This window comes from Coturnix japonica, chromosome 12 (assembly GCF_054131305.1).
Source record: "Coturnix japonica strain WE chromosome 12, WE-NBRP24, whole genome shotgun sequence".
NCBI classification, from domain to species: domain Eukaryota; kingdom Metazoa; phylum Chordata; class Aves; order Galliformes; family Phasianidae; genus Coturnix; species Coturnix japonica.
The window spans coordinates 3,832,081-3,856,348 of record NC_140674.1 but is presented as its reverse complement, the minus strand read 5'-3'; the positions used below and the strand labels follow the sequence as shown (position 1 = coordinate 3,856,348).

Here is a 24,268-nt window from a genome sequence, read left to right as displayed (position 1 = left end):
AATACATTGAGAATAGTAGTTCAAAAAGAGGGAAGGAACAAAACAAACAAGAAGCTCCTGTGTGTTTTACAAGTCTCTGAAAATCACCTCAAAACGTGGGATTAGCTTAGAATACAGCCTATGAACTCTGCCAGGCTCAGAGATCTGCGCTAATGGCCTCAGTTCTTCAGTGTTAGTTTTAAGCCTTTGATTTTGATACAGCACTTGAATAACTATTTAGCTCTTGCTGGGGGGCTCATTGTCAATGTGTGATATCAAACATGAGGTGATGCAGGAGCTCCCTGTGTCAAGAGATCCTTCATTACATCAGCTTTTCCTACAGGAACCTAACCGACTTTAGTGAATCACCTGGAAAGAGAAATAATAGTCCTAACAATAAAGAACACCAGAATTGACACTGCTTCTGGAAGTCTGGGCGTGCAGAATGTGTGTATGTAGAAAAACAGGAGACCAATGGCAAACTTGGTTGGTGTTTCTATGTGTGTTACTGCACTCTGGACACCACAGAGCCCCACAGGAGCTCACACAGGTCTTGTAGTTACTCTCCAACACACACTTTACTTCGAGGTCTTTTAACAGCGCCTTTGTACAACAGGGCCAGACTCATTATTTTATCACACCAGAAGCACATCACGTTCTTGTTTTACGCAGTGTCACAGCACTGTGTGGTACTGAGCTCAGCTCAGCACTGACCGCCACCCGCCGGTCCCTCATGGCGCTGAGCCGCCCACAGCAGCGGCCCCGCTGCACACGGCACGCTCCGCTCCCGCTCCGCCGCCTCGCGCATGCGCGGCGCCCGCCGGCTGCTCGCAACATGGCGGCGCTGTTGGTGCTACGGGCCGCGCTGTGCCGGGCCGCCCCGTGCGGACACCGCGCCGCCTCGGGGGGCTCCGTGCCAAAGCGCATCGAGGAGAAGCGCCGCGCCGCGCTGCTGGGCGGCGGGCAGAGCCGCATCGACGCGCAGCACAGGCGGGTGAGGGGCGGGCGGCGGGAGGAGAGCTCAGGTCCGCCGCTCTCCGCCGCCGGGCTCCGTGACGGGGCTGCCCTGAGTGAGGCGACGTCCGTGCTGCCGAGCGTGCACTAAGTCAGCGCGGTGCTGCAGCGAGCCTCAGCGGCACCGAGCGCGGAGCCGGCACGGGAACAGCGGCTCAAGCAGCGGGGGTGGGGGGGGACGGGCTGCGGGTGAGCTCGGAGGGCTTTCCCCACCGCCGCTATCACACCCCGCTCAGAACGTAACTCACTGGTTACTTATAGACGCGATCAGCGCCGAGGAAGGGCGTGCAGAGCTTCCCACCTCTCTGTTCTCTCTGTTCTTGGCCCTTCCTGCTCCGGTGCCCGGTTGGTGCACAGCAGAGCGCTGCCCGCAGTTCCTTCCCCTTTCCCTTACCGCACTCAGATCACACAGAACGCCCTGCGCTGCTGCTGTGGGCTGCGTTGGTTGTGCAAGGGCTCCACTTTCAAAGGCCTTAACAGCATAGCAGCATTCAAACGTGTAAGCAAAAATAGCTGAGATGCCATTACATCTTGTTGTAAAGGCTGAGGCAGTTTCCTCCTGTCTTGTGGGGGTGCTGCTCCAATAGTCAGCCTTCTTGTCAGAGTCTCCTTGCGTTGTGTTTGCTCTTGAGCAGGCTCATCACTGACTGTACCTCCAGCTCTGGGGGTATGCAGTCAGTGGGGCAAACAGCAGATCTGGTGGGGGAATGTGTCATTAAACTGCACGTGGTGGTGTCTGGCAGAGCCAGGGCTGCCCAATGGCTGCACTGACTGCAGCGTGCTCCATTGCAGGGCAAGCTGACAGCAAGAGAGCGGATTCTTCTGTTGCTGGACCCCGACAGCTTTGATGAGTATGACATGTTTGTGGAGCACAGATGTTCTGACTTCGGGATGGACTCCAGTAAGAATAAGGTAGTTTTGTTTCACATAACTCTTGTTTCTTTGTCCTCTGCTGCTTAGCCAGCCACATGATTGACGGTAGGCTCTTCTGTTTGTTTTGGGTTTGGGAAGTGTTTGCAGATTTGCTTTTGTTGCTCATAATTTTCGTGTAACAGCTCGTGTGGTTTATTTTTACGTTGTTTAAATTTGATCTTTGTTTTGTTTTGGAAGATTACCTGTTTGTTTCAAGTACTCCCTTGGCTGCTGCCTTACATTTGTCTGTCAAGTCAGAGATACGTACAATGCAAATCCATTTTACGTGTACAGATCCACCTGCATTTGCATATATAATGTGTATTATACAAACATAGATCCTTCTGCCTCTCTACAGATTTCGTTAGAGCTATAGGCTCAATTCAGTCAGGTCTGTATGTACGCTTACCATACTGAAGTCATTAAATCCTTTAGGGCCTGAAAACCTGATGTCTGCACATTCAAGCAGTTATGCTGGTTTGTTGGGAAGCTGCAATTTGCCTCAGTTATACAGTTTTTGATATGTGGCCATATATCCTAAACCAACAAGGTACACGAGGTGCATCATGTAGAGGAAAAGTCAGTGGCTCCCCGAGGTCTCTGACACTGACACTGATGCCTGGTGGTAAATTACTACCTGCAAAGAGTATTTCATTGCAGTGTTCTGCAGGAGTGACTGGTGAACACACAGGGCTGTGTAGGTGTCTATTGCAGATGAGCCTCCTGGGGTTGAGCCTTCCTGTAGGTTACTCTGATTTGGAACATGGTAGGAATAGGTGCTGTGAATGAAGTGCAGATAAAAGGAGCAGTGAAGTCCTAAGAGTGACAGCTGGGTTAATTTTTGCCTTGTCCTTCAGAATTCACCTTTCATTGGGCTGCAGACTGTGTTTACAGAGCACACTTTTACAACCGATGACCTAATTGGTGGGCAGTGAGCTGGAATATTAGTTTAGCATTGAATTTCTCTGGGTTCCTGGAAGTCTCCAAAGGTAGAATGAAACTGGTACTACGTCCAGGACTCAGTATGGGCTGTTAGGAGTCATCTTTGCACTACAGTGGCTGGAGCTGGAGTGGTGTTTAATGCTTTTCTGCATGCCAGGAGGTGGTGGGAATGCTGTCTGTGCAGCTTGAGAAGTGTCCCCAAAAGATGTGACTTCCCTGCAGAAAGATTGCCTTAGTATAAATAAGCCTTGGAGTGGAGAAGTGGGGTTTGTTTGGTTTTTTTCCTCCTAGGCAGAAGAAAGCATTGACATGCTTGGAATTCCTCTATGGCAGCACAGTTCCTCTGCTGTGTTGAAAAACATCCATATACTTACTTAAAAGTGAGACAACATCAGTAAGGAAATTTTAGGATTCACGTGCTGTATCTCCTCCTCCATCTTTACCCTCACTTACAGGGTAAAAAATGGGACAGGTCAAGCTGAAGTGTTTTGTGTTCTGTATTTTATGACCTTTCTCAAGAAAGATTTATGTCTGGTGCCCATTCTTTTAAAACCATGTGATTCTAATAAGATGTGCATCCCATCTCTGAGGACATGATTTGCCGTAACTCCAGACATGGCTGAAATTCGAGGGGAAAGTGCAAAACTCCCAAATCTTTAACTTCATATGTAACTTTTATATAATACTATTACCTGCAGTATTCTTTTCCAGTGCTGAAGTGAGTCTTTATGGAGCTTCCACTGCAGAAATAAAGACCAGTCCTTCCACAATGCCAGTCTTTACCTTGACCTCGTACTCAGTTCTTTTTAATGGGCATTGTTGCTATTTTGACATATAGATATGTATATTTCTTTTTCTTTCCTATTACAGTACCCTGGAGACAGTGTGGTGACTGGCCGTGGACAGATTAATGGTAGACTGGCTTATGTTTTCAGTCAGGTACGTTCCTGCTTTTTGTTTTTATAAACAGCACAATCTTATCCTTTGAAATGAGTACACTGTATTTCACTGTGACCATGTAGTGATGTACCTGTTTACCACCTGCCATTAAGCGTAAGATAAACGTAGCATCCTGTGGGAGGAAGCAGTGCACTTTGAGACAAGAGGCAAAAGAAATCATTCCCAAACCATTTATTTTGAGAGGGTTGCAGTTGTAGGTAAGGTTGAGATGAAGTAAGTGATGTATGCAGCACCTCTTTGGTAAATTTACCTTATTTGATAAATAAGGAATGAATTAATGGAGATATCTCTGAGCACAGTGTGTTGCAAGTACCGAGAACTCTGGCTGTCCCTGCAGTTGGAGGTGTGTGAATGGACTCGTGCAGCCACAGCCTGTCCTGCAAATATCAGTAGAGTGCTTTGTGAGCCCTGGGAACCACCTTCCCACGTGGAAGCTGCGAATGTGGGGCTGCCTGCTGGAGATACCAACTGGAATTGCACTGGGTTCAATTCATGGCAAAGGGCACCTGAGCAACCCTGAATTATTGTTTTTCATGTTTGAGCGATCTGGTTAGTCAGAGAGGCTGTGATAGATAGCATATAAATAGATAAACTGCACGTTTGGTATTTTAGACGAGACACCACAGGTGGAATTTATCTTGGATGAGTCTTAACACAGTGGAAGAAGAGCTTTCTTTTAAGTTGTTGATATCTGCCTGTCTGTGCTGGGCTACCACGTAGCCTTTGTTCAAGTTGCTTCCACGGCCAGAGTGGTTGTTGCCATCTTGCTTGCACTGAGGCATACACTGTGCCTGCTTTGTCTTGGGTGTGTGGTTCTTCCAGGGGAGGGCACTCTTGTTATGTGGGCTTTGAATATGAGGGGGGAGCCGAACAAGTTCTTTGTTCAAATAACACAAGGTAGAGGGCAGTTCTTATATTGAAAGGGTTTCAACGTGTCCCTTCATCGTGTGCAATTTTTAAGAAATTATTTTTTTTAAAGACTTTATGCATCTCCAAATTCAGCTGCCACTTGAGATGTTACTTCCTTTTTGCTTCAACTCCTAGTCACAATGTTCTATGCCAGCTGAGTTTCTAGGGTTTCTTTAAGGGTAAAACTCTGAGGGAATGCATCAGTGAAGCTGACCAGAAGTTGACCCTGGGTGCCAGGTGTTGCCATCCCTCCTCCCTTCTGGATCAGCTCCAAGGCTCCTTGTTGCTCTTTCAGAATCTCACAGCACAGTCCCAGAGGTAGCACCAGCTGTCCACTTTGGCTGGTGTTGTTGCTGCAGCATCCATAAAGGAATAATGAACTCTTGGAGCATAACTCATGGATACAGAACAATAGCATGTCTTCATTTGTGATTTCTGCCTGTTGGCAGCTTTATCTTACTGCCACCCATTGTGGTGGGACTCTGCTTACAATGACATTTCTCAGGCTTCCTCCAGTTTTGGTAACATCTCTGTAAGAGTCATGTTTGTTTATAGAAAGTGTGTTTGTTTGAAGAACAATCCAAGCAAATGAGACACAGTGAGTTTGTGATGTGAACATAGAATCTACTGCAAATGAATAAAAAATCTTCTTACTTGTAAACAAGGTTGAGTTGACCAAGATTGATCTGCAGGCTGCTGTACAGAGTCAGGAGCAGTACATTTAATGTAGAGCACTGCAGGATTGTACTCTTGACACATTTTCATCAAGGTCAGTTATTGGGATTCATTTGGCTGCTTGTTATTATTCTTTCCATAATTCTTTCCATAATCTCAGAATTTGTTTTGTTTCCAGGATTTTACTGTATTTGGAGGTAGTTTATCTGGAGCTCACGCCCAGAAGATCTGCAAGGTAATACTTCACAATAGAAAACAGCAAGAAAACCTTGTCAGTTTCCTTTTTCCAGTCTCTCGTGCTAATAACTTTGGAGGAAATGCTTTGTGAGTGACTTTAGTGGGCTGTGATGGTTGTTGCTGGCGGTCTCAGAACACCTGTGTCCTTACATTTGGTACGGGGGTGGGAGCACAGCTGAGCAGAGAGGTGCCCTCTGGGAGCTCGTCAACCTGTTGTAAGTAATAGTAATAATAGTAATAGTAATAGTCTCGTGCGGGTTGGAAGGGACCTTAGAGATCATCGAGTCCAACCCCCGGGATTCGAGCCTCTGTGCTGCAGGGTGGCACTTCTACCACTTGCACCACAGGGGGATTCGAACACCCGGGCCCCGGTGTTGCAATGCAGCATTCCTACCACCTGCGCCACCGGGGCACACGATGTATGTAATGTATGCTTTAAGTTGATTTTTCTGTTGTGTTGCAAAAAACCAGAGAGATGTATAAATATGAGCATGGATTAATTAGCTGTTGTCTGGGGGAGGAATATGGAATGACTTGGAAGTTGTGTTTTGTGGAAATGTAGTATTTATGAAAAGAAATGTAACAAGTAAACAACCTGAAGACAGACTACAATGCAGAGGTCACCTTGACACCGAGTTTCTGTTATCAGGCACCTGTGGCTGTTTGTCCTCATTTGCCCTGCTGCCTCACTGAAAAAGCTGGTGTTGGAATCCCGGGGGTGTGGAGGGCAGCAGCTGTTCCATACACGAGTGTTCAGTGGCATGGGCTGATGAGAACTTGCAGATTTTTTTTGTTATGGAATTGGCACCAAGCTGCACGGAGCTCAGGGCCTTTTCTCCTGCTGGAAATAACTATTTTATTTTTTTTTTTGGCATAACCTCCTATGCAGTGAGTAGATATAAAACTAGAAGACAAGAAGACTTTGGGCTGAGTAATAACTACTTGGCTCTACCAGCTCTTGATCTCAGCAAAGCTGTTTATATTGTCCTTTTACATCAGAGCTTTGAAATGTTTCTTGCTGTTGGGAGTAATGTGATGGTACTGGGATACCTTCTGCTGTTTTGTTTGTGACCTGTTACTTCTCAAACAGCAGGAGTGGTAGCAGAACTGGAAGACATGAATCCTTCCTAACTGATACTGTGTTTGCCACCAGTACCAGTGAAGGCTTTGAAGTTTGAAGGCTCTGGATGCATCAGTTACTCAGTCTGTGAGGCTGTAGCCTGGGCAGTGGAGAGCTGCATGGCTTGGTATCTGTCTCACTTTAGTTCTTACTGAGCTGAGTTCTGGGAAGCAGAAATCCGTTCTGGGAGACAGTCTTGGCTCCTGCAGGCCCTATGGATTGCTTGAGGCATGTAAAATACCATGGAACACAGTAGTGAAGTTGCTGCCCCTCAACAGGACTTTTCTCTTTGGCTGTCATTGTTCTGCAGGTGGATTTTTTGTCCTGGAGTTGGGGTATTTGGCAGCTTGCAGGGTAGGTCGGTCTGGGCTATAGGTTACATACTCCTTTTGCAGAAGAGCTGTATGTACTGGTATGGCAAAAAAACAAATCTCAACTATGAGTAGTCTAAATGTGTATACTGATGTGAAGGAAAAATCTTGGAAGTAAGTAACGAATCTTTATGGGAAATAGCAAAGCGTGTCAGTAAACTTGTTTCACTGACCTGGTGGGATAACAGGCTTCCCAGGAAGGCAATAAATGTTGTCTGGTTTCTAATAAGACACATTTGATCACACCGCATGTGACATCCCTGTAAGCAAACAAGGCGGCTCATGCAGCCTCTGCTTGCAGCCCTCACAGATGCTTTTAAAATGCAGGACTGTATTTAACTGCAAAATCATTCTCCCTGTTTGCCCCAGTGGAGATCCAACTATTAAATGAGCATCCAACCACTAAGTTTGAAGGATCCCTGTTTTACATGCAGTGACTGGAAGTAGGAGTGATGCCAGCTGGGAGCTACATAGAGGCAGTTAGCACCAATCCATGTTCAGGCTGGAATTTTGGTACTGCTAGGGTGTATTGATTTGAATGGCATAATGCCCTTTCTGTTTTTCCAGGAATAGAAAACCTGCTTTCTACTGTTGATGCTGTGAGCACTTGGAAAGACAGGGCTGCAGAGTTAGAAATCTTAAAGATTGGATATGATTGGGTAAAAATGATTTCAAGGGCAGGAAAAAATACCAAACTAGAGATTGACAGACCATGTCTGAGTGAGTCTGTACAGGAACTGTTGAGTTATGGCCTGACCCATTGATTGAGCACCCAGGGTCAGCTCTGGGAGCACAGGTGAAGGCAATGAGACTGGAAGGGTGGAGCCTGGCTGCACCTCTCTTAGAGCTCATTCAAGGGCTGACTGCCGCTGGGGAAGGATCTCTGGTTGGTGGTCTCTCCTTGGTGAAGCTTTCCCTACAAACCTGGAATCTTCTAATAGGGGTGAGAGGGGTGAGCAATCTTATGCCCTTCCTTTATAGCACCTTTTTATTGTGCTGCTCCTTCTGCCATTGCACCTTTGTAGTAATGCCTTTCCTGTTGTATTGGCCTGTCAAATGCAATTTGTCATTAAGCAGTTAGTGACTCTGGTAATTAATGCAAGAAAAGGAGTTGTGAAGTGCTATATAAGCAGTTCAAATTCTGTCTCGTGGATTTTTTTTCTGGGGGATGTACAGTTTGATAGGGAAGGGCTGCCCTGGTGTTGTAGCTTAGCTGGGAAAGTAACCAAGTGTCTGTACTCGTCACCAGGTCATGGATCAGGCTGCCATGGTTGGAGCACCTGTCATAGGGCTGAATGACTCCGGAGGAGCCCGCATTCAGGAAGGGGTGGAGTCGCTGGCTGGCTATGCAGACATCTTTTTGGTGAGTACCCTGCTGGTTAAGCATGGGTAACGCTGAATGTTGTCCAACACTGTGAGCTGATGAAAAGCTCTGTAGGAGCTGCACTGTAATGTGGGCTTTGTCAGAAGAATAGAAAAGCAGGGTTTACTTAATTAGAAAAAAACCCTATAAATATTGTAAATGAAGTTGATTCATGCTGAGTTACAGCTTGTGTGTGTTGGGGTGTAACTTCTTTCAAAATGTTTATGCATTTGTTTGAGACAAGTGGGCACGTTGTGCTTTGGAGAGCTTTGTTTGGTGACTGATAGCTGTGATCCACCACTAGCTGTCCCTGTGGCTGCTCTGAGATACAGACCTGTTAAGAATTTCCCAGAGCACGCTTGCTTTCTGAAGGGCTGATAAATGGTGACACTTTTCTGCAGCAGAAAAAAGGACTTTAAATAAACCCAATGCCCTGTACTCAGAGGTAACTTAAGAACATGCATCAGGTGTTAAGAACAGCAGCAGGTGTTCTATCAAGGTGATAGGTCAATGAAGGGAGGTGAAAAAAATGCAAGCAGGAGTTTTCTGTGCAAAGAACATTTCCAGATACAGTGGAGCTTGTTAATGTTCCCACCTGAGGAGGTGCAGGTCTGGTGGAAGTTCTGTGTTACGCAGTATCTTTGTGACTACTACACCCACTATTGGTTTGTTGTTTTTTTTCCCCTCTAAAATGACATTACTTTATACGCCTGCCGAAATGCATAGTTTCAAAGGAAGTGAACACGGATATGATTGTACTTTCTGTAGGAATGAGCAATACCATTTATTATAAATGATAGGAACAGTAGTAATCGCAAACATCTCTGAGAGCTGTTTTGAAAACAAGTGACGGAAGGATTCCAGGGATCATTGGTTCTCTTACTGACAGTTTTTTTGCTTTTCTGGCTTTTTGGTTGGTGGTTTTGAGTTACTGCAATGCCTTCTGATGTTTGTGCCATTAACCCGAAGGACAAAGTTCAGCCTGCTTTCTGTTCTTTCTTTTTCATAACCATGTGGAGTTTTGCTTTTCTGTTGCCTTAATAAATAGCTGACCATGATCAACTATCAGCTTTACTGATTTAGAATAGAATTACAGAATAATTCCAGCCCAAAGAGTCATCTGGGTGCATACAGACCAACGCTCTGCTCAAACCAGGGTCGATTATAACAATAAACCAGGTTTCTTCATCTCATCTAACCATGTTACGAGTGTCTCTAGGGATGGACACTCATCAGCCATGCAGAACTATTCTCATGGTGATGGTTTTTTGTTATCTCTTGCTGTGATTTGTACCACTTGGTCCTCATCCTTTCCTTGTGTGTTTCCCAGGAGAGATCACACTTTTCCACAGGAGTCCCTTGGCACATTTGCAGGTAGCAGCAAGCTCTCTATCTGGCTTCTTTTCTCTGTGCTCAGCAGCCCCCATTCCCATGGCCTCCTGCTGACTGCTCCAGTCCTCTGACTCTCATGGGGCCATCTTCCAATGTGTCCCAGTTTGTCAGACTTGTATGGGGGCTTAAAACAGGGTGTGATGCTCCACATGTAGCCATCAGGAGCTGACGGTCTTGCTTGGAAATGCCTTGCATGGGCCTCCTTTTCTGCTAAGCTTCAGTACTTCTGAGAATTGTGAGGTGCAGAAACAATAGGTTCACTGAAGTTTGATGTGTATTGCTGAGCCCAGTTAATGCTGCAAATCACTCATCCTTGGTTTACATAGATGCAACATTCCTGGTGTTGCTGCTGACTGCTGTATGCTGAGTTTCTGATCCCTGGGGATCATTTTTCCTTCAAAGCAGGCTGGCACTGATGCTCAGAGTGATAAAATTTGTTGCCTCTTGGGAAATGTGATACATGAATTCCTTGCTTAGACATTTCCTTTCAGCATTGTGCAGTGGGCCTGTTCTCAGTATGAGGTGTGATGTCTCCTTTTCTCTAATCAAAGCAGATGAATGTGGTGGCAGTTCGGTTTTGGGAAGTAAACACATTTAATGTACTTCTGTCATTAAGACTGGATGTCTTTGTGTTTTCTGTTGCAGAGAAATGTTCTGTGTTCTGGGCTGGTGCCTCAGATCTCACTCATCATGGGGCCCTGTGCTGGTGGAGCTGTATATTCCCCTGCTTTAACCGACTTCACGTTCATGGTGAAGGTAAGGGTGGAGCAGATCCTGCCTTGCTGCTGATAACAGGGGTCAGTCACAGTCACCTTTTCACACTTCTTTTTGCATTTCATGCTAGTACTTTAACTGGAAGACCTAGAATTATTCTTTCCTATTCACTGTACATTTAGAATCATAGAGTTGATCTTTGTTCCAGTTGTTCTAAGTTCTCTGAGTACTCAGTGTAAAAGTCCTTCCATCCGTCTTTGGGTGCCTCTTAGCACTAATGGATCTTCCCTTTTTGTCCTAAGAAGTAGCTGCACCATTGTCTTTAAGTCACAATTTTTGTCCTGGGTTTTTCTTCTCTGTAACCTAATAATGTCTGTAGAGATTGGTACAAAAATTGAAAATAAAAGACGTGCAGAAACTGCAAAATACACCTCTAGGTTGAGGCGGGGTTAAGTAATTGAATTCAGTTTATTCTGCATAGGAAGTCAAGAATACATTACTGAAGTAACCCGCAGGTAACTGTTTTCTGTGGGTTTTAGTATAATGTATCAGGGATTTTTGGGGATATTCTCCCCAATGTTGAACAGTTTTCCTATTTTGAGGAAGGTCTGTCAGGACAGCAGCTTTTCCTCAGGTGCTTTTGCAGCTTGGCTCTGGCATTTGTACACTGTATTTGCTTTATTCTCTCCCCTAGGATACGTCCTATCTGTTCATCACTGGCCCAGATGTAGTTAAGTCTGTTACCAATGAAGATGTCACACAGGAGCAGCTCGGGGGAGCAAAGACGCACACGGCTGTGTCTGGTGAGAGCTGGGAAGTTTGACCTCATGCTCTGATTTTCTTTAACATGAGTTATGTGGCTGTTGTAGCTGCTGGGAAATTTGTAGTGATTCTTGTGGTCGTGGCTGTTAGCTGAGGCGAAGGGGTGAAACCGCTGAAGCACCGGGATCTTGCTGTGTGCAGGGCTCATACCAATCCCTCTCAATGGTAGAAGACAAAGTAGGAAAAGTGGGAATGTGGCAGAGTTCTGGGATTTTCTGGGGAGAAAGCAGCAAATCCACAGAAGAATATGGAAATGGAAAGGCTGTAGGAGAGCAGAGCTCACAAGGAAGGTTTGGGATGGTGTTTTTTGTGTGTTTGTCCCCAGAAATGTGTGTGGGTTGAAGGATCCCTTGTTTGCCTGGGAACATTCCTTCCATTTGGCCTGGTATTTTTTCTTTCTTTTCCTCTGGGGAGATTTGTTGACTTGTTGATCGTCTTGAAGCTCCAAGTGGCTGTGGGATTTCACACTGTGAACTGGCCTGATGTGAACCAAAGCAACATGTGTGCACCCCTCCCTCAGATCCAGCCCTTGGGAGGGAATGCCTGGTGTAAAGCTTGAGCTCTGGGTTGCATTGCACAAGGCTGGGATCCAGCTTAGGTCTGTGACAGCTGATAAACCAGTTTACATTGTTTTAAATGTGAAATCAACAATCCGGAGCTCTTCTGGAAGGAGACTGATACAGCCACACGTTTTCTAGGTATTTTTGACTGGTCAGATCTGGTTAAAATTAAAATTCCTGATTGTTAATAGCTTAAGTTTAAAGCATCTTTCTCTTCCTTCCTTGTTTTTATAGATACATACTTGAAAACTAAACATTGCCAAGTAATTTCAGTAACTGCTTCTTTCCAGGAGTGGCGCACAGGGCCTTTGAGAACGACATTGATGCCATACTTAACCTCCGGGAGTTCTTTAATTATTTACCTCTTAGCAACCGTGACCCGGCTCCAGTCTGTGAGTGCCACGATCCCAGGTAAGAGGAGGTTGGCTGAGCTCTCTGCTTTCTGACTGCTGCGTTTCATGGCTTCTCTGGCTCAACAGACATAAATGTGTTCTGATAATTCTGTTACACTGTGGGAAGTGTTTAGATATGTGTGTATGCGTAGCATGCGTGCTCACTGTTAAGTTTAATTTTCACAAAGTAATTATATGCTGTGTATAGGATGAGGGGGAAGTAATCTCTGTCCAGTTCACAGCTCTTCAGACAAGCACAGTGAGGCAGAAGATAGCACAGTAAGGTGCAATGGGGAGATGCTGCCCTGCTCTGTCAGGGTTGTGACTATTGGGTAAGCTTTGGTCACCAAACAGAGAGGTTGGGATGGAATGATGAGGTAGCTGTCTGGAAGGCTTGTTGTGTAGCTGACAACAAAGGAAGGCCTCATCACTTCAAGAATGGAAAACAGAAAAATGGCAAAAAATGCCAAGTGTTGGAGGGGCAGCCTGGGAGTCAGCACAGCGCTGGTTTGGTAGGCAGCCTTGCTAACAGCAGGACAGGCAGGATGTCAGTGGAATAAAAGCTGTTTAACCAAAGATCCGGCTGCAGCCTTAGCTCAGCCCTTCCTGCACACATCCCCTGAAAGGTCACCACCCTCTCCTGTATGGCACCTGCTCCTATCTTTGTTCATCCTTTCTGTTCTGTTGCATATGATTTGTATCTTGTGGTTTCTTGCACACTGGAAAATTTTGACGCGGGTGTTGGGAAGGTTATCCTCTCTTTATGCTTCGCTGTCTTTGAAGCAGTTTTTTTCATATCAGTGTTTCAGATCACTGCTGTGGTAAATGAAATACGTTCCTCTCTGCTAAGAGAAATAAGTTGCCAAGTGCTGTGAAGAGGAAGGTCAGACAAACTGATTAGTTTCTGGTCCTAACATTTCCTGTGATGTTGGTCTCGTATTTGTTAAGCTGGAAGGCTGTTCTTACAGTGACAAACCAGAGCAGTTCTGTGGTATTGCTGGGTGAATATGGGGCACTATTGCTGCTGAGGTGGGCGCTTTCTTTCTAAGCATTCAGCATGTTGTACTGGGATATTCTGATGTTTTATTCTTTCATTTACTGAAACAACAGCCTGTTTTGTAATCAGTGTATCAGGCAACGGGCAGTTTGTTCATCTGTGAGAAGCTGTTGGTTATCCCATGGCTGCTAGTATATAGGAGACTGATTAGTTCTGTGTTATGGAAGGTAATGTTTTATGCAGCACCAGGTATACGGTATAGTAAATGCTCAATAATTTGTGTTAAGAACTTCAATTTGGTTGTCTTTCTACATGTGAAGATAAATTTATTTACCCATGTGTATAGTGATATCTCCAGTATTGATCAAATTGTATTGTCCTAATACTCAACGCTGGTGCTGCTTCATCTGCACATACTGACATCTTTGTGGACTCTTGCCTTGAACTGATGGGTTGGTTCTTGCTGCTGCTGCAGTCACAGCCCGCTCCTCTCGCTTCTTTCTCACTGGACCGATTTCATGCCAGGAGGAATTGCCCCACTAATGGTGTAAATGAAACATTACATCCTTTCATTTTCATTGCTAAGTCCAAGCATGTTGGTTTTTTTCCCCCCGCAGATTGGTTCTTTGTGGTGCTGATGACATCAGGTTTGGTAGCTGAAACCCCTGTTGGTTACAGTTGTTTCTTTTGGTCATCTTTTTTTGATTCCGTAAAAAATAAGATTCCTTTGGTGCTTGTCCTCTGCCTTTGAGGTACATCCTATTTGTGTGATGTGATTTTTGTTTTCAACTGTAAACAAGTTCTGTTCCCTTCTGAAGCCTGAAGAATGTGCACACGTTCAGGAGGAAGCATGGAGCCGTTCCTGGGAACCTCACACACGTCCATCTTTGCATTAAACAGAAACCACTGTTGACCTGGGTGAGGGTTTCTCAGGCTGTCGCAGGCTTCAGATGACCGCCTTGATGATGAGCAACAAATCCTTTCAGATAAATGGGATTTCAAACAGATAAATGAGATCCCTCAGCCCTGTGAGTCCAGGGGCTCCACTTGCAAGCTCCGTATGTCCTTTATCTTGACAGCTTGAGAGTTGTTTTTTCCCTGAGATATTCTGGGTAATGTCTTTGTTTGCCAGTGGTTGTTCATTTAAATGCTGTTACAATTTCCATCTCTACCTTCTGTGAGTTTATGGGAGCAATACTTTCATGTTTTCATTTTCCTTATCCTATGGGATATCTGAGAATACAATCTGTAGGTAACAGGCAGATTTTGAAACACATTCATAGCTACTTTATGGGAAAGCAAAAGTTTCCAAATCCATTCTAAATTAACTTTGGGACTGTGAATGAGTCCAAAGACCCCATGAATGCCAACATCTGTAAGTCGTTAATGAAACTATTGAAGGTGTGTAACTGACAGTGTGAGCTGCTAACAGGGTGTGAAATGTTGAGCTCTTGAAGTGCAGAGAAGTTGAGATAAGCAGAGCAACTGTAAGATTTCTTTAAACCCAGTGTTTAAACTGAAGAAGCTGTGAACTGATGTTCTGTCCTCATACAAGTCTCTACCTGTTTGGTGGTAGGGGAAAGCAATATGGAAGTACGGAGAGGTTTCCAGTGGTTTATTCAGATCACAAGCATAGAGCGTGGGCAGAGGCAGCATCAGAGATGTAAATGTGACAAGAATAACAAGAAACCTTGCCCTGCCATTGGAGAGGCCACTTCAGCCATCTGTAAGGACTCCAGTGCTGGACTGTTGTGCTTCTGCACTGTGCTTGGCACTGATTCTTACAAATAATTCCCCTGTTGCTGAGCTGTGCTCCAGCACTGGAGCATTTGGGTCCTCCCCAGCGGAGTCCCCTGTGTCATGAGCTCCTCCAGCCAGAGGAGGAGCAGTGTTTCCAGGCCATTATTTCATAGACATAAATACATCTCTAGAAGAGATGTGTTTTGTTCGTCAAGAGATGGATCAGACTTTCCTCCTCCAGGAGGAGCTCAGAGCAAAAGGTAACCCTATGGGTGAGCCTTCAGTGGCCCAAAGCACAACTGACTGCTGCTAAGAGGACTGTTTTTTTTTCCCCATGTTTGAGTAACAGTTCCCATGATGTTTCAGAGAAATGGCATCGGCACTGTTTGTCTGAGCTTTTGGTCTTGGTGTTCATCTGATCTGTAAATATTATTGCTTGGATTTGTTTTCTGCAGTGACCGTTTGGTTCCTGAACTGGACACAATTGTCCCCATTGAATCCACTAAAGCCTACGATATGCTGGATATCATACACTCTGTAAGTCTGCCGGTCTGAGCCCTGCTGAGTGAAGAATGCGAATATACTGTATTCCATGTGTATGTAGTTGTTAATAATGGAAAGAAACCAATATGGTGCCATTTCAGATCTGTTTCTCAGTCTTTGCAGGTTGCTGTTTTTCCCCGTTTCGCAGCCATGCATGAAGGTACAGCAGTAATGGCAGAAAAAGTCAGCAGGGGAAAAGGGTCTCAGTGCTTGTCTTCTGGATCAGTGTTATCACACTGCATGCACAGCTGTACAGATGAGAGGATGGATGTATAAATCCAGCAGAATTTTACTAAAGCAGCATAGGCAGTGTTGGTTCTGTTGCCTAGCTTTGCTTAATTCATACTTTGTCAGTTGTAACAATACTATATGTCAGTTAATACTCTGAAAACAGTTGTGCAGAGAACAGGGCTATAAAACAAAAAAGAAAAACAAACCCAAAAATCAAACTAAAAACCCTCCACTTCTGTTATGTGTAAATGTTACAGCCCCTGTAGAGCACCTGGCAGTCCCAGTTCTGAATGTTCAGGTTCCCAGGTTGGCCCAGGATCCTGTGGTGTATGATGGGCTGGGAAGGGCAGCCTTGTAGTGAATACAAATGGTGGCTGGGGGGAGTTCAGCTGAGCTCATGGCATCCCTCCAGACGTTTCCCTTTTGCTGTTTTATCCGACTGTCTCTTCCCCCCCCCACACTTTCAGCCAACACTTCTCAGGGTGCAGCTGGCTGCATTCAGATCCATTTCAGTGGATTAAGAAAAACAGAATGGATTTTTAATCTGCAGGTCCTTCCCTTCTGAATGTCCTAAGTCAGAGGTGGGGTTTAACAATTCTGAAGTGAATTAGGAAAGAACCCACACCCACAGGTGTTGGGAAGTAGAAAGGAAGGAAATAAAACTGCTTTGAGTAATGAATAATTGAAACTTTCTGCCCAAACTTTCTGCCCATCAGAAGGGACTGGCAGACTGTGGTGTGTATGGGGGAAATTGCCATTGAGAGCTGAAAAGAAGGCATTAGAGTAGGACACAGCAGAAATGCAGCCATGTGTAGGTGTCACTGCTGCTCCATCTGGGATTATCATCTTTGTTGAATGTGAATATTGATGCTGCTTTCTGTAACTGTGGGTGTCACTTTGCAGAACGTATGTGGGGCCTTCAAGCTCAGGGAGGTGCAGCTGTAAGGGTTTGTGTTTGCAGTGAGATCCTTTTGGCACAGTGTCCTCCTGCTGTGCAGAGCGGTGCTTCCCCACTCCCCTCTGTTGTACACAAACAACAATGCTGGTCAGTACAGAAGTCATCTGCAGTAGAGTGGATTTGGTCCTCATAAGGAAATGCTCTGGATTTGCAAAGAAGCAAAGCCTGAATTAAACAGATAATGAAAAGTTCCCAGGTTCCAAAGAGTGTGATTTGCCTTGCGTTGCTGGAAGCTGTCTCTTAAAAGTGCAGTCTGCCAGTGGTGTGCTGAGGGTGAAAATGCTTAGCATCCCATTGGGATTTCTGTGGTAAGTTAGGAGAACGGGTTTACTATGGAGATGATTTTCTCTGTTGGGGTGCTTAATTGGCCATTCTGATAGTAAACACAGTGCTAATTACTTCCTGCAAAGACCAAACGATTTCTTCCTTTTTTATTTTGTTCTACAAGTTCTGAAAAGTTACCATTTCTCGTACTAACAGCTGTGTCTGTGTATACAAATACACCTGCAGGCATCGTTCTGAGGGCTCTGCCTGTCCTTACAGATCGTTGATGAAAGGGAGTTCTTCGAGATCATGCCGTCCTATGCCAGGAACATCGTTGTGGGGTTTGCCAGGATGAATGGAAGAACAGTTGGCATAGTGGGCAACCAACCCAAAGTAGCATCAGGTCGGGGATAGCTGTGAGCTTCTGGTGTGCTGCCTCCTCTCGGTTTGGTTTTGTTTGCTTGTTGCCCTCTGTGTAAGGCTGGCTGGCTGCCATGTGAGCTGTGGATGTTTTGTGTGGCCTGCCATTACTTCACGCTGCTCTCCTAATGCCTTTTTAGTCTGACATCTTGCTGTTGTGCAGTCGTGTCACTTGCTTGTTGCATTGGTGCATGAAGACCCCAAAAAAAGGTTAATTTCTTTATCAACATGATGGTCTTGCTCTTTCAAAGGGATGCTGTATCTAGCACATGAGGAGGCCACCACTGGCCTGGCAGCGGCTGGGATGAACTGATTAAGCAGAATCTGGAGCCTGCATGCTTGCTTCCACAGCATGAGAGTGCTCCAATCTGTTCTGCAGTGCAGCTCTTTTGCAAATGCGAAGCATTCAGACATGGCTCCAAGTGTGTGGAGCTCACACAATTCAGACACGAAGATACAAACACCTGTAGCTTAGATCACCTCTTTTGAGCTGCAGAAGGGATTTTGCTGTCTCTCTTTAACAGCTGGGTAACTTCTGAGGAGACTCGTGCTGACCAGCCAGTGCCTCAGCTACCACAGTGCCTGGCAGTCACTGGCTTTAATATTATTGTAGTCTTCAGATGGTATTCTCAATTTGAAGGCAGTTAATGTTTGAGGTGTCCTTATGTGCATCTTGAATAGGTTTGATACAACAGCACATGCAATTCTACACGGCAGTGACATGGAACAGAAGCACTTTGCAGCTTTTCCCCAAGACTCCCATCTTTCCCAATGCATTCATGCCTGTGTTTTTTAATGGGGAGCTCCATTGTTCCAGTATGACTGACTGGGAAAAATAATTAAAAATTACAGAAAAATAATTTGATTGACAAGGATGTGATTTAAACTGTGACTTTTTGGCATAGGAGCTGTCTGTGCACAGCAGTCGCTGCGGGAAGAGGTGGAAATTGCATGCTGTTCAGAAGGATGAATGAGTGCCAGGTGACTGCAGATGGTGGTCAGCCTAGTGCTGACAGCACGCCTTGATGATGAGCTCCATGTTACTGCAGGCAGGACTTTTGCTTTTGCTTTCTTTTTGAGAATACAGCTTGAATACTGTGTGACTTTGATGCTGCCTTGAATTACTGCCTATAGCACGTCATTAACACCTTACTCTGCTTTCTTACTTCCAGGGTGCTTAGATATAAACTCTTCTGTCAAGGGAGCCCGCTTTGTTCGCTTCTGTGACGCATTCAACATCCCTCTCATTACTTTTGTGGACGTTCCTGGGTTTTTGCCAGGTATGCTGTGTCCTTGTTATATTCCTGTTGGTTGCAGGGTGGGGGGAGCAGCAGGAGGTGGTGCCAGAACTGATCTTAACAGCTCTGCAAGAGCTGTTTACTGTACCAAAGCTTAAATAAGCCAGGCCTTAAAATGTTACTTGGTAAGTACAGCAGTTGTCACAATAAGATACTGAAATATGCGTGTTATATTCTGGAAAAATGAGTGCCTAAATAAGGCAGTGCTGTTGTTTGTGTGTGCTCTGACAGAGCTCTGCAGGGCTTTGCTGAGGCCAACTGAGCACAGCGGTGCTGAGGTCAGGCTGGAGGCACTGGGATGAGTGTAGCTGGCCAGGGATGGGTGTGGGTGGGAGACCATCAGCCCCCAAAAGCTGTGCCCTGCAGCTGAATTGTACAGCAGGTGATTGTGGCCTGTCTAGAACTAAAACAAACCCTGCATTCTCTGGAGATGTCCTTGTCATAAACAATATACAATGAGAACCTGCTTTGAAAGCTCAGGTTCTTTTGTACTCCAAGCATTGTTCAGATAAGAACATCCATGAGTTAAATGGTTTGAGATTAGACTTTCCTCAGCATTAGTTACATGAGCAGTTAATGTTAAAAAGAAAACTAGAAAACAGCCCATGTGAGGAATAGAAAGTCTCTGATACAATGGAATATGAGGTTAACACTAGTATAAGAACTGTTGAGGCTTAACACAGGGCCATTACTAGATATCAAAACATCAGAATGCCACCAGTCAATGTTCTGTTTCTCACTTTACAATACATGTTATGTGTTTTATTGGTGAGGCAATAGAGAAGGCGTTAAGGGAACCTTCTATTCCTTCTTGACCACTTTCCTTTCTCTCCTGCTCTTGACACACTCTCCTTTTGTTTGGGTCACAGAGTAGCTTGATTCTCCTTAGAACTCCAGGGGCTGCAGTATGGACAGATACAAGAACAAAGCTATTTCCATTTCACCAATTATTAGAAACAGTAACTTAATGTGGTGTAACAGAATGTTGTCTTAGAAGCATGTAAAGGGAAGACATGAAAATAGAGCTGAAGAAAGATGACTTGAAGCTTTACGCTGATGATGAACTGTTATATTTCACAGAGTTTGGAAAGATTAATACATTGCCATTAGAAATATCAATTCTAGTAGTGTATTCTGAGTGTGGAGGTCACTATTTCTCTGTTCAGTAAGGAAAGATAAAGAATCTTCATTGAGGTGTACAAAACAATTTAGGTGGTGTGTGCAGATAGCATTTAAGAATAAAAACACAACAAATTTGGGACCAGATTGATGTTCAGAGCTCATATGAGTTCACAGCAGGAATGGTTCCGATAGCAGCTGAATTGAGGCACTTGAAGTGACTGGCTGCTCTGCTTTATGGGTGACTGAAGTACTGCCTGGATTGCAGGAGCTGTGCTTGTCACCTCCTGGGTGTAGACTGAGGATCTCAGCTGTGTTGGGGCTGCTTCCTGCAATAAGGCCTGGTTGTTCTGATGTCTGCTGCTGGGAAGTGTTTGTAGGCTTGGTGTGTCCAACGGTCTACAGGGGAATATAATAATAATATATAATAGCAGGGCACAGGGAAATGGATTTAAGTTAAAAGAGGGAAGATTTAGGTTGGATGTTAGGGGGAAGTTCTTCACTAGGAGAGTGGTTAGGCCCTGGAACAGGCTGCCCAGGGAGGTTGTGTTTGCCCCGTCCTTGGAGGTGTTCAAGACCAGGTTGGACAGGGCTCTGGGCAACCTGATCTAGTAAATGTGTATGTTTGGTGGCCCTGCCAGGCAGGGGGGTTGGAACTACATGATCCTTGAGGTCCCTTCCAACCTGGGTCATTCTGTGATTCTGTGAATATAGGAATCCAAAGAGAAACTGCCATTCGGAAGGGACATTTGTGAGTGTAGGCATGTGCAGTATTAGGCAATCAAATTACACTTGAAATCAAGCTACCAAGTTTAAAAAAAAAAATCTCACAACACAAATTTTAACTTAAAAGCTTTACAAATATGTGATTTTATTGAAAAGAATTTCCTGTAAGAAGATGGGTGAACTGCCGAGCAGTAACTGCATTGCATTTCTGTGACCTTGCGCTCAGAATTCATGCTGCTTTTGGTGAGGTATTTTTCATTGAGCTGCTGAGCATCTAGTGGAGAACATCAGCTGGGCTATTGCCTGCTCCTGCCATTAACAATGCTCTGGTTGGTGTTGGTGTGCTCCTGGTAATGACAAGCTGAAGACGCTTGTCCAATTGCACATGAAGTTTGTGTGAACTTCCCAGAGTGATAAATACTGTTTCTGCCGTTTGCAGGTACAGCTCAGGAGTACGGAGGGATCATACGGCACGGTGCAAAACTACTGTTTGCCTTTGCAGAAGCAACTGTGCCTAAAATTACAGTAATTACCAGAAAAGTAAGTTGGTATTAATTCTGTGGTGTTACTTCATAAAACGAGTTTGTGTTTTCACTAACAGCACTTCTGGTTGCATGAAGCTTCTTACGTCTGCTCCACTTCTGCCTTCTGTAGTGATCACACCACAGTTTGTCCCATTTGGTAACACGTCTCCATGCCAATTTACAAGTGGCCATTTCTTCTGTTCTCAGAATACTTTCATACTTCATTTTGTCTCCGTGCTCCTCCAAATCCATGTTTCTACTCTTTGTTTTTTCCTGGAAAGCCTCCAGTCAAGCATTTGTCCTCTGTCACCTGGTCACGTCATCCCATTGTGAGAGGCCACCTTTGTGATCTTCTGTGTTCTTGCAACTTCAGACTCCCATTCCAGCAGCAGTGCTGACTGTGTCTCTTTTCAGTTTGCTTTGCACAGGTTTCATGCTTCTGTGCTTTCCCTTTTTCCATGTACTTTTCCTTTACCCTCCTTTGTTTCCTCTTCTCTTTTTCTATAAGCTACACGACAGCATGCTTCTCTGTGTTCCCAAAAGGCTTAGCTAAAAACATCTCCCTGCTTTTCCTTCCCTGGCCTGTCCCTCTTGTTCTGTTTTGTGTTTTTGTTGTTTGATGGTTGTTTGTTTCCTTGTGATAGGCTTTGGACAGCAATAAAACTAAAAGAGCTTCTCAAGAGTCTCTTCCTTTGCCATGCCTGTTTCTTCTGAACATTGCCATTCTCTTCCCAAGTTTGCATCCTTGCTGTCATTCTAAGTACTGTCCTGAAACACTTGGCTGCAGCTGGCTCTGCAGTATTTGTTTACCTTTGCTGTCTGGACCACTTCCAGGACCAGAGTGGAGCACAGCAGAATCTGAGTGCTGCATGCCCTGGACGGGAGCTCTCAGAAGCCTGCTAGCTTGTTTATTTGAATGCACATGCAGGGTGAGGCCTGATGTCTGTCTGCAACACTGACTCCTCTTTTCTGCCTTCAGGAAGGTCTTATATTCCAACAGCTCCCTTCCTGTTTTAATGTGGTTTCAAGTTTGTGTAGCCTACCCTTAGGAGATGGCTGCAGGCAAGGTTTTACATTTCCTCATTGTTTTTATGAGTGGGAATGTCTTGAACGTGTGTTTGCATACACTCAGTGTCTAATAATCACATGTTGATGGACCAAACAGCAGCCACCAGCAGGCTCTGTCTGCTCTCTTACAGGTAGAAATGTAGCTCCATTTGCTTGTTGTTGGAACAGTAGAAGTTACAAGAGGAAAGTAAATTATTGCTGTGTTGAGGTCAGTTCACACTAACGAATCCCTGGGGTTTTGTTCCAGGCCTATGGCGGTGCCTATGATGTGATGAGCTCAAAGCATTTAAGAGGAGATGCGAACTATGCCTGGCCGACTGCAGAGGTGGCAGTGATGGGGGCAAAGGTAAATAAATGCAGGCTGAGTTGCACTGGTGTGCAGCAGCCATCACTGCTCACTGGCACAGAGGCCACTTAGTGAGATGAAGACCAGCAATGCTTTTGCTGAAGCGATTTCCCCAGTGCCCATGCAGTGTGCGGGGGGTGGTAATGCAGACACTTTTCCCTTGTTGTATGGGTTGAATACCTGTGATTTCATCTTCCCAGGGCGCTGTGCAGATCATTTTCAGAGGAAAAGAGACAGACGCAGAGGCAGAATACGTGGATAAATTTGCAAACCCGTTTCCAGCAGCTATGAGAGGTACTGTGTCCCTTGTTTTGAGTCTGCCACTGTGTGGTTAGTTTTAAGCACTGAGTATGCATTTTGCTGTAAGTTATTCAGCCAAGAAATTTGTGTCCTGGTCAGAAAAGTCACTATAACTTGTGCGTGAAAAGGAAAACCACATCTAGACCAAAGAAGCAAACCACCCATCTGAATGGCTCTGGATGGGAAGAGACTGGAACAATGTGGGCACTGCAGTGGAAAGTATTCTTTCAGTTTTGAAGTAATGAAAAGCACCTCAAAATTCATACTATTAATTAAAATTACAGGTGGTTTGGCTATCTATGTGATGGTTGTAGATGCTGGCCCTGAGAAAAGGTCTGTGTCAGTTCAGCAGCTTTTCCCAGAGCTCCTTGGTGAGAATTTTTCTGCTCTTCTTCTAACAGAACCTTTTCCTTGAGCCTTGCAGCATTACCTGCGCTCTAGAAAGCGGTTCTGTGGGCTCTGTGGTGAGCTCTCCATCTTTCCAGTTATGCTGCTTTGCCCAATTAATAAACTTTGTGCTTCATTTAAATCCTCTTAATAGTGCCCCAGAGCTGGGAAGACTTAGCCAAGCTCTTCACCACAGGTAGTGCATACAGCATCGCTACCTTTGGTTTGCTGTTAGAGCCAGGAGAAAAAGACCTGTGAACACGCAGAGCAGAAGAACCCCTTAAATGAACAATTCTGAACCTTTAAGTCAAACTAATTAATAGTAGAGGTGATATCTCTAAGCTTTTGCAGTAACAGTGAAGAATTCAGTGAGTAAAGCCCTCCTTAAGTAAAGTTTCTGGTTTCAACGCTTGTCACGGGAATGTTTTTTCTTCAGGCTATTTTAAATTCTTAAGTTAATTTGTAACTTGTGAGGAGTTGATCCTGAAAGTTATTTTAGCTTTGTGAGTGTAAATCACAAAAGGTTAAGATGCAAACGTTCAGTGTGGTTTGTTTTCCACAGGGTTTGTTGATGATATCATCCAGCCTTCGACCACCCGCAGGCGCATCTGCCACGACCTTGACGTGCTGGCAAGTAAAACCCAGTCCAATCCCTGGAAGAAACACGCTAATATCCCACTGTGAGTGTGAGGAGGAACTCAGCCTTGGCAGTACTCTGAATGCAAGTACTTTCTGTCACGTGGCAGACTACTCTGCAATAGAGTATACTAATAAATGAGTACTTCATTTTGATTTTGCTAATACTTATCAATAAATCATAGGACATACCTCATTTAATTTAGGATCTTATCAATTCATCTTTATAAACCTTTCTTTGTGGGTTCATAAGCGATGCAGGCCACAGTGCCTGCTGCAGGCAAGCTGGTATGGGTTGTCTAGGGCCAAATGCTCCTTGGATCCTTCATTCATGGGTTGCAGAGGTGGC

At 44.9% G+C, this 24,268-nt stretch overlaps 1 protein-coding gene across 2 annotated transcripts; it reads left to right on the top strand.

The window, feature by feature from the left end:
- Positions 1-805: 805 nt before the first annotated feature.
- PCCB (propionyl-CoA carboxylase subunit beta) lies at positions 806-24,120 on the top strand. Of its 2 annotated transcripts, none has more exons than XR_014933145.1 (15): positions 806-973; positions 1,786-1,905; positions 3,718-3,786; positions 5,570-5,626; positions 8,369-8,482; positions 10,520-10,630; positions 11,283-11,391; positions 12,261-12,381; positions 15,555-15,636; positions 17,342-17,498; positions 18,688-18,795; positions 21,098-21,198; positions 22,498-22,596; positions 22,797-22,890; positions 23,846-24,120. XR_014933145.1 is itself a non-coding variant. In XM_015870992.2 (15 exons), exons 1-15 carry the CDS (start codon positions 815-817, stop codon positions 23,965-23,967), a joined length of 1,590 nt encoding a protein of 529 aa, XP_015726478.2. In that variant the 5' UTR covers positions 806-814; the 3' UTR covers positions 23,968-24,120. The 2 variants fall into 2 exon arrangements, 1 of the variants encoding a protein (XP_015726478.2); XM_015870992.2 differs by having other exon boundaries at positions 17,375-17,498.
- The last annotated feature ends 148 nt before the right edge of the window (positions 24,121-24,268 follow it).